The sequence below is a fragment of the Perca fluviatilis genome, chromosome 9 (assembly GCF_010015445.1).
Source record: "Perca fluviatilis chromosome 9, GENO_Pfluv_1.0, whole genome shotgun sequence".
NCBI classification, from domain to species: domain Eukaryota; kingdom Metazoa; phylum Chordata; class Actinopteri; order Perciformes; family Percidae; genus Perca; species Perca fluviatilis.
This window is the reverse complement of record NC_053120.1, coordinates 26,046,008-26,056,764: the sequence shown is the minus strand read 5'-3', so window position 1 is coordinate 26,056,764 and position 10,757 is coordinate 26,046,008. Positions and strand designations below refer to the sequence as shown.

The 10,757-nt window shown below is 42.0% G+C and overlaps 1 protein-coding gene across 1 annotated transcript; it reads right to left on the bottom strand.

Moving 5' to 3' along the window:
* Positions 1-3,143: 3,143 nt before the first annotated feature.
* Positions 3,144-5,854, bottom strand: org (oogenesis-related gene). The gene is made up of 7 exons (XM_039810190.1): positions 5,792-5,854; positions 5,042-5,200; positions 4,844-4,915; positions 4,538-4,757; positions 3,733-3,890; positions 3,351-3,455; positions 3,144-3,266 (listed from the first exon to the last, which is right to left on the bottom strand). The coding sequence occupies exons 1-7, from the start codon at positions 5,852-5,854 to the stop codon at positions 3,210-3,212; spliced, it is 834 nt and encodes a 277-aa protein (XP_039666124.1). The 3' UTR covers positions 3,144-3,209.
* Positions 5,855-10,757: the final 4,903 nt, after the last annotated feature.

Below are 10,757 nucleotides of genomic sequence, written 5' to 3'. Positions count from 1 at the left end.
CCACCATCAATTCAGCCTAACAAAATGCTTACGATTCAGAAAGAAGCACTTATCAACTCACTTTAAAAATCCACAGTACTGCACCCACGGAGCTTTTTCTTTTACTTGTGTATATTATGTGATAATTATTTCATGTCCTGTTGTGCATCATGTTTGTATAATTTATATGATTGCTCTTCAGTATCTTGTATTGTTTTACATGTAGTCAGGTCCCCTTGAAAATCACATCTTAATCTCAATGGGACTTACCTGACTAAATAAAATCATATTTTAATATCTATAATATTGTATTCTTATTTTCTCCTAGAAACATGTCACACTGTGCATGCTGTATGACTCATACTGTGTGCTTCTTCACATGCCTTTCATTTTGAGACAGCTATTACGGTCTTTAAAGGGGTGGGGGTGGGGGGGTATTGCACTTACAGTTGGATAATCGACTCAAGATTTTTTTTAAATGGTCATAATTGCAGAAAAAAAGCAGTAAAGGCTGGTATATCCCCTCAGTCCCAAGTATGGTTATGCATCCTTCATCATTTCCCATAATGCAACTCAATAGCATATTTACATTAGACCTTCCCTGCCTGGTAAACACCTACATTTTTCAAACTCAGAACTTTCAGTCTGTAATGCAGGTTTTCTGTCTTCAAACCGAGATAACCCCTGATGATGTCATCAGGGTTATTATCTAAGAAATGACGAAGCTCCTCCAGAGCCACAGAAAACGTTCACAAGCTGGGTGCTTCTCATGACTAACTGGAATCACCGCCTTGTGGTTGTATGCCTTCGCAAACCAGTGAAGAGGCCGTTTACATTACATACATGTCTGTCCAGGCTCATATAATAAACATAGTGGAGACTTTGAAGCAATTTAATAAATATTTAGTGTATTTTTTTGCTAAACAATTATGCTTCACACACATTTTCACGACGTCATACACACGTGGGCAACAGTAATCTCACGAGATCAAGGCGGCCGCAGGTTTGAGACGCAGGCAGCGCAGTTGCTTTTCACCGACTGCAAGACTCAGGCTTTGCCGCTGGGAAACGCCAGCCTCTCAGCTGATCTAACAGCTGATGGGTTCAGAATTGACTCGACATGACGTTTTATATAAACTTTTTACTGTTTTTGAATTGGAGGGATTTTAATTGCCATGTGTCTGATTTATAGGCTTATTCTGTACAGGACACACGTTGTGTGGCTGATAGTGACGTTTAGAGATCAGAGACTAAATCTGTTCGGATTACGGATCATCTACAGTCTGTTTATTAACATCAGCAACAGATTGCATGTAGAGCATTTTTACAGCTACTCGGTCTTAATAAAAACAACCGAAGACTGTGTACAAGCTGATATATGGGTCTGATAACATTTTTAATTGGTAAGTTCAATCGGAATCAGACCTAAGAGGATGCCAGTGTTTCTGTGACTTCCTGTTCAGCCTAAAGGCTGCTGGAAGCGGCTGGAAACTGTCCGACTTAACCGCTGCTTTTTGTCAACGGCCCCTGCTGCTGCCGCCTGCTCTTGTCTACTTTACAGGTGAGACGCAGTTCATCTCGAACGAGCCTATTGTTACAGTGAAGTTGACCTTTTGGATATAAAATGTCATCCTTTCATCATGTTATCTTATTAGCAATTTAGTCCTGAGATATCACGTTCATAAGAATGGGACTGACGGACAGACAATGTGAAAACATTATGCGTCAGGCCATGGCTGTCGCTGGCACTGAGGCAAAATAAACTGACCTTTATGTACAAAATAAGTGGAGTTCCCCTTCTAAATTCCTAGGTAATAACAGCTCAACACTGTCAGTTTGATGAGTGCTTCCTCTCTTAAAAACAGCACACAGGAGTGATAAAAGAGGAAACAAAAAGACCAACATTAGCTCATCTCTAACCATCATCACTTCTGCTCCATCTAAACGAAGACAAGCACAGGTTCAGTCACTTTCAAGAGGTTTGTGGGGCTCTTCACAGTAGCCTGCCACCTACTCCGATGAACAGCTCACACTCTGCAGTGAACAGACACTGAATGTGTGCAGAAGGACATAAGAGGTATGACTGTGGGCAGCACAAAATTACACTCATCCTCTCCTGATGCCAGCCATATGAGGGCCACATGGCAGTAGCTTACCCCTCACCAGCAGAATAGAGACAATGGCAGTAGGAGCTCCGTGATAACATTTTCAGCTTTGGTGACCTCAGGTTAAAATACTCACATGCTTAAAGTCAAAAATAGCATTGGTTCATCCACTGTCAGTGATAGGGTTTAAAGTCAGTCCTCATTTGTCTGTCTATACCCCCCTATGAAAAGAAAAAAATATATATAAAACTATTACCCTAACATTTGAATGCAACACTGCTCTCAGATCAAAGTCAAATCAAGCAGTTTTGTTGGCTCAGACAAAAAGGTTGACTGAGGTCCAAGTCATTTAGAGAGTTTACCAGCTCAAGCATTTCTGTACAGTAGAAGCAACTCTCCACTGATTACTTAAATTGTTGTACACTCTGTTCTTGCACATCTGCTTTTAGAAGCCATGTGCTTTGACCCTGTACCTCCCTCTGCTGCTATGGTCTGAAATGCATACATTCAAAAACACTGGCTGTTCAGAATATACATTAAAAGCATATTGTAGTTTTAACCTTTTATTCTTCAGTTAAGTAGATGCTGTTTGTTAGAGCCAATATACGGGGCAAAAAGTCCACATCCAACCAAAAACCTCAGTTTGATATTAGCTTGAGGGGCAATGTGTGCTTTGTGGGATGAAGAAATCCATGCTAGTTTTTTGATATTTAGCAGCAGTGATCACATGTTGTAATCTGCCTAACACAGGAAGCATAATAGCACTGGTGAACACCAAACAAAGCTGTGTTAAACACATCACACCTTTTTAGCATTTTTATTTGGTGAAACATTTATTCCTGTAATTACAGTAGGGCCCAAGCTACATTTTAGAGAAACCTTAAACGGGAACTAAGTTGAGAGTACTAGAACAAGTTATAATGAACTGTCATGTGCACCAGCTACATTTAAACAACCCTTACAAAACACTGGTGTAGACAAACAGGCATTTCCTTACTTTGTGTCAGCTTATTGGAATAGAAAAATCATCACTGCCATCTAGTGGAGGCCACAGCAATGTCAAGGAAAAAGACAACATTTATTGAATATATAAAGATACAAAAACACTGAAATACTACAACATTGTCAATATGACAAAACATCAGGACAAGAGACTTCAGATGGAGGGGCCAGCCCGACACCCTATAAGACAAAAAGTAAAGTTAGTGCATCGCTCAGTCGCACATGCGGTTTTGTTAATTTTAAAACTGCCTCCATAGATCTTACCGTGTTCACATCTTCAATGACCACAATATTCTCCTGAACTTCAAGGTCGCTTTCCGTGCTGTTGTGTGAGCAGTACTCTTCACTCTCAGTCTCTATAGTACTGGGCTGAGAGAGGTCAGCATTAAGATAATGACCTCCATCCATCCAGCGATGAAGTTAAGTGCATTATTGCAGGAATTCTCAAGTGTGTACACATTACCACATTTGCACTAGAAACTGCACATATGCAACACAAATGTACTCTGTACACTCAGATATACCTTCCATTTACACTCTGATGAGACCAGGGAAGACGACTGCATCTTTACCATTTTACGACAGGTGAAACTGGAGCAAACCCCATAGAAATTTTGCGATTTGCTACCTCAACCCAAGCACTAACCTCATAGTCAGGATCCTGATCTGGGCTTTCATCGTCATCGAGCTCCTGATTGAGTGCCTCCACCCAGGTCTGACCGTCTTCCTCATCATCCTCGTCCAACTCATCCTGCTTTCTCTTGCTGCCCTTTCCACAAGGTTTAGTTGGAGAGACTCGGATCTCTGTTGGGAAACAAAAATAAAAATCATACCCTCATGCTTCTATACTGAGCCATTAAGCACTTGCATGACTATCAAAAAAAAAAAAATACTTTTACTGTAAAACAATAGTGCAGCAGAGCACTGTCACAACATTGTGTGTACCTGAAGTGGAGCTTGATACCTTATGAGGATTGCTCAGCCTTCTTGTAGGTATAAGTGGAAAGTTAAAGGTTGGCCTCTCCTACATCTAAAATTATGAGCTTGACTTAAACTACCCCAAGTAGCACAGCAAGTAGGCATAATGAATTTTTAAATACCTTTACTAGTCACTTACTCGAAAAGGTCAAAAAAAATAAAACATTTTAAAAGTAGTTTGCCCCCTGCACCATTTCCCAGAGCCCAAGGGAACATCTTTAATGGGTAGTTTTGTCCCACTGAACAGTCGAAAAACTCATCTCACAATAAGTTACATCAGCAACGGTGTTGAATAAGTCATGGGTCACTCCACATATTGAGCTTGAGAAAATGGCTGAATGCAAAGTCTGATAAGTCACTGGTCGACTGTTAGCAAACACTAATTGAGTATTTGAAAGTATTGATGTTAGCTCGATTAAAAATAAACAAATAAAAAATAAATAAAAATCATAAATATTCACCAGCTACAATACCTGGTGAGAGGGATCTCCCAATGCTGGTGGACACTGGGTAGCCCATGGCGCTCTGCACCCAGCGGGGCAGGATGGACAGCAGTAGGCGGGTGAACCTGTGCAGGCGCTTGCGGCCTGCGAGGCTATGGCGTACGGGACTGGACACAGCGGGACTGACAACGGCGATCTCCAGTGGCTGCCGGTAGCCCAACAGCCACCAAAACCCGCGGTATGTGCGCACCTAAAAGTGAGAGCCATGTTTAGGTCGTATGTAAAGCAAGCAAACACATTGCATGCACACCAACATTAGTTAGCTGCTGCTCGTACCACAATGCCGAAGGGCCAGAAGAGTCCGCGCAGAATGGGGCGAAACACACTACCTCTCTTTACAACGCGGTCCTACAGAGAAGGACACAGAACAAGTGAAAACTACCACAACAACCATTTACTAAACTGTCTCCAGCAGCTGGCGATAAATTGCTACAGGCAACCTAGCTTTGACGTGTCCGTTTGCCATCAACTTGCCTCAGTATTTTCGGCCTGCTCCAGCTCGGTGTCTCTGCAGATTTCACAAGCCATCCTGCTGCGGGTCAAAACCTGGTGCCGGTTTACGATGAGGAAGAGAAACTGAAGGACTACAGGGTGGGCTGCTTCTGGAGGGTAAAATGTACCCCGAAGTTGCCGCTGTGTAGCCAATCAACAGGGACAAATGCACCTGGCGCAATCAGAGCGAACCAATGAACAAATCCCGCCAATTAACCAGCAACAGGCCGAGAGATGGTGGTCACGTGACCGGTTTGGACATGACCAGCTCATAACCGAAATCCTACCTTACCATAAACTGTATGCCTATCTATATAATAAAGTGAGACAGGCCTGTATCTATGAGCATCACAAGCTACTTAGCATTTTTGTTTTATTAATTTCTGCATGCATGGAGAAATGAGTGTAGAATATCGGATTCTGCCAATTTTATGCTGATGTTATTTAACTTTAGCTTAACAATAAATGTTACTGGCATAATGTTTGGAAGTTGAGGTATCAGAATCAGAAAGGGCTTTATTGCCAAGTACGTTTTTTACACATACAAGGAATTTGTCATGGTGTTGTTGGTGCATGTCACACATACTCTAAATATAAGAAGGATAAAAAGAATATAAACAATATAGGTATAAACATATGCACACAGTATGTATTAATAAAGATAAAAATAGAATGTAAAATAAAATGACACGCTGCAGTCTGCCCTTGTCCTTGGCAGTGGCAGCAGCGTACCAGATGCATGGTGATGGAGGAATGGAGGATGGACTCGATGGCTGTGTAGAAGTGCACCGTCATCGTCTTTGGCAGGTTGAATTTCTTCAGCTGCCACAGGAAGTACATCCTCTGTTGTGCTTTCTTGACGGGGGAGCTGATGTTCAGCTCCCCCTTGAGGTCATGGGAGATGATAGTTCCCAGGAAGCGGAAAGACTCCACGGTGTCAATTGTGGAGCCACAGAGGGTGATGGGGGCAGGTGGGGCTGAGTTCTTCCTGAAGTCCAACCATCTCCACTGTGTTTAGAGCATTGAGCTCTAGGTTGTTTTGATTGCACCAGGTGGTCATCCTCAGGCTTATGTTGTGTAATTTTTCTGAAATGCCATTTTAAATCTTGAAAGATTTACATCACTATTAAACAGCACTAATGTTTCAGGTCAGATATGTTACTCCTCACTGTAAAGCGGTCATATAACAAGCTAACGTTAGCTTTGTCAGCTGTTTAACATTACTAGGTTTTTTTGCCACTAGAGATTCTTAAATAACTAGGCTAAATAAAGTTGCAAAGTTAAACACGACATGTGCTCTATAGTGTATAATCGCCAGGTTGGTGGGCAGAGAACGATAGCCTCCATATTTGTGTAACATCTGGTTGCAGGCTTCAGCTCTATATTTGACGTTAATAAATCTGAATATTCAGGCTGTTTCCAGACCTCTCGTCGAGGTCCTGCATCACCCTATCGGGGTTCTAATCTTCTAATTCGCAATATAATGACCAGCTCGTTTTACATTATCCCTTAAATAAAGTATAAAGTATAATTTAGTGAGATTATAAAATCAGATTTTTTTTTCTTCCTAAAAGAATACATATTTTTTTAATATTTTTAAAATAAAAATGCTAAATATTTCCTAGTTCCAGCCTCTTAATTGTTCAGATTTGCTGTTTATCTTTGGCTTATGCGACGGTAAATGAATCCTTTCTATATACTATATTGAATATCTTTTAACTTTTAGTCAAACAAAACAAACAATTGTGCAATGGGCTTTATTCACTATTTTCTGATGTTTTTTAGACCAAACAGTTAGCCGGCTGGCTAACACCTGCACATTTACAGAAATGTTGATTAATGTGCGTTGTCCTTTATAAATAAAATAAATGAAATGAAATGAAAACAATTAATAAAAAAATTATCAGCAGATTATACTCTAATGAAAATAGCCCTACAGCAACCACAAACGTAGCATGAAACCAGTTAACCATGAACAGTTAAAGGTGCAATATTTAATATTGTATGTAATACTGGCAGCTAGCGGTTAAAATAGTTACTGCACTACCAATTCAAAATACTGGAGAGAGTCGTTTCCCCCGCCCCCTCCTGCCCAGACTCGAAGTTCACAGGGGTTGCCAGGCTGAGACCGCAGCATTCACAACAATGTTGCTAGACGCTTTTCTCACATAGCCAGACATTACTCCACAGCACAGCGGAGTCTTTTATATATGTCAACGAGCGGAGTAGCTAACGTTAGATGCTGGCTATATTGACAGTCATAAAAAAAAACGCGGAGCTCTGTAACCAACTGACAGACACACTTTTTCGGCTTAAAATTACAGTATGAACCGCTAAAAACACAACAACTTCACCGTCCTCTCCACACGCCAGTCAGGCACATTTCCTCGGCTTAGAATTACAATACGAAAAAAATACCTTGCCGACGGAACACACTTCATTGGCTTAGAATTACGGCAACAATCGCTAAACACACTGCAAACTCACAGTCCTTTCTTCCCGATTTATAGCCCCACTCTCTTGGCTTAAAATAACTCACCATTGTCGGCTCCAGCCGCTGATCTACACGTTGTAAACAGCCATGGGCCCGCTTGCCTGGTCCTCCCGGTAACGTTAGCAGTTAACAGGGTTAGCATGGCGGCGTTAGCCAGGACCAGTCGGGATCACTTTACTGGCTATGTCTCAATTGTTTTTGCGAGTAACCAACTCGGGTACTCTAGCTATATAATTCAATGTGAGTACACAAATGTTGAAATGACATAAAATGCCCGTCCCTAGTGGCTGTGATAAATTAGCCTGAAGCTATGCTTACCTGTTCAGGAGGAAAAAGAAAGCCAATTCTGCGTCCTTTTGGGATCTAAGCTGTCTCCATCTTTCAAATACATCTCCAATATTTACCAGGGGGTTGTTACGTCTCTGGTCACGCAACTGTTAGAAACATGCTGTTTTCTTTTTTTTAGGTCGGGTAGAATCTATCTCCGTTGATCCTGTTCGTTTGTGTGCTGCTTTCATGGCTGTACTAACGTTACAGCTGTAGCGCACTGGGTTTACGTTTTTACAGGTATATCTGGCAACCCGGCCTGGCTGTCAAACTGGGCAGTTGATAACAACACACAGATCAAAACATAAACATAAATACCGTCACGGAATGTAAATTTCAAAAAGAAAAAATACTGACATTAGCATTGTTGTCAGAAAAGATAGTATTTCAGTTTAACACGTTTCCTTAATATCTGATGAGGCATTGGTGTCATTTTTGGATTTATTACAGTACAAATATTACATATTGGACCTTTAAATGGTTAGTACCCTAACATTAGTAACATGATACGGTGTGATGTTCTGAGAGGCAGGGAGATGTTGCATCTCTGTCTGCTCCTTAGCATATAAAGAGGTTTCACAGAAAGGGCCCGATATTATGCTTCCATACTTGACACGCTCCCTAATTGGTAAGCATTTCCGCCTCTGGCTTTCGTCACATTTACGCATTTGTTGATGTACTTGGTGGAGGACAAAATGTGGGAAGAGGAGACGTATAAAAGCTGCCTGTCATCAGTCCTCTTGCCATTCTACAACCGAGCCTGTTTGCAAAGCAAGTGAAATCCATTCAGTGATGGATAAGAACACAGTCACACGGACGTTCAGCATTGGAGCTATTGGCAGCGAAACCAAAGTTTTAGATGATTTCTCCACATCACGCAGACACAGCAGCGCAGGGATCCGTGCACTCTTGTGGGCAACCAGCAGTGCACGGTCCCTCGGGTGTTCCCTAGGATCAGACTTCCAGGCAAGCCGGGAGAACAGTTATCCCAATATCCTGACACCTGACAGCATCCCGCAGTTCACTATACCAAGTCTGTCTGTGCAGAACAGCTTAAGATCATTGGACAAAGAGGAGGATGATGCAGAAACGGACAAAGGCTTAGGGAGTTCTGAGACTGAGCCGGAGTCATCTTTATCTGCTTCTCTGGCCTGCTCCCTCATGCTCTCATCATCCACATCATCCTCATATTTCAGTTTGGGTCTGTCTGACCGCAGGGCTGAGCGCAGTGTCTCAGACCCCTTTACCCAGAGGAGACCTCTTCTTCAGAGGGAGGGGTCCTGTCCCCGCTCCTACTCCGAGGACCAGCACTGCCTGGACCCTGCGAGCAGAGCCGCCCTCTCCCTGCCACACCTGACCAAAGTCACCACCCCGTACGGCTTCATCACCTTGAGCCAGAGCCCACAGATGGCGAGCGAGGAGGCACTCCTCTGCCAAGCTGGGCTACGGCGCTTAAACAAGGACGAGGATGCCGCCTGTTGTCTTAGCAAAGCTCCGGTGACGAGGACGGTAGACAACAAAGGAACCTCCTCTCACCTGTCAGGAGACAAGAAGAGGCTGGCTAAAGACTTAACTGACTCACAGAATAAAGAAAGAGCAGTAAAGGGAGAGATAAAAGCTTCTTCTGCCTCCTCCGTCAACGCTAAAGTTTCATCGTCTTCTACGCCCAGACACCCAGATGGCAAGCGCAAACGGCGCTTCTACGAGGTTATAAGGAAACACTTTACCTCCCGCCATAAGGAATTAAATCATGGGACTGATTTGTAACAGTGCCAGGGGCTTTAATACTTCATGTCAAAATGTGCTGATTTCCATCAATTTCCTTATGAAATACACAGTGTTTGTGTTGCTAGACAAAAATGTCTGCCGATTAAGCTGTGAAAACTCATGAAAAATGTATCAGTTGTTGTCACTTAAAAAAATAAATAAACCAACATAGACTGCTGCGATGTTGTGTGTTTTATGTTTAAGTCTTTCATTTCAAAGTTCCTGTTTCTTGTGTTGAGGAGCATGGAGGGTCACCTTTAAGATTCTCATAACGGTCACAGTGAATACTTCACATCAGCAATAGTGTTTAAGGTTAATGAATTCCTCCAGCGCTTTCGAGATCTTAAATGTCACTCGCTCTTGCGCTGTCTGCTCCTATTCAGCCCCTTGTTGAATACGTCTGTATAGTTTCCACGGTTAGCTGGAACTGTAAACTTGCATGAATGTGTGCTGATTTGTCCCTCGGGCAGAGAAACCCAGCAGTTCTTGCTCCTTAGCATATGGAGAGCTTCAGTGGAGAGGGCCCTTAATGATGGTCAACTAAATGCATCCTCGTAGCCTGTGTCATCCACACTCCCACACACTGAAATTTAGTGGGTAAATATCATTATGATGCAGAGTGCTCTGCTCTGAGTGGAGGTCGATGAAAATACATGAATGAGCCCCTGACAGACTATGGTGATCTAAAATTATAATCACTCGTCATGTTCTATGTTTATGTGTATGACATAAGTCTTATGTCATACACATAAATGTAAAAAAAACGTTACGTTAATGCTTTAAGCCAAATAAGGGTTTCCGCTTTCATTTAATTCGCTAACAGCTCAGTCACTTAAAGGCATTCTTAAAAAAGAGATAAGGTTTATGTTAGAAAAATCTAGGTTTGTTATTTTGAGAACACACACAGCTATGTGCAGAACAGTGCAAGTGTCAGTTATAGTCCATTAAAATAAAGCAGATTTCATAACTTCTTTCAAATATACCATGCTTAATGTAACTGTATTGTATTTATAATATGTCATATACTGTCAGTGACTCCAACCCAAAGATATAAATGGGGTGAACAAAATAAAAGCAAAATAACACGATGACCTTCACGAAGGTATGATT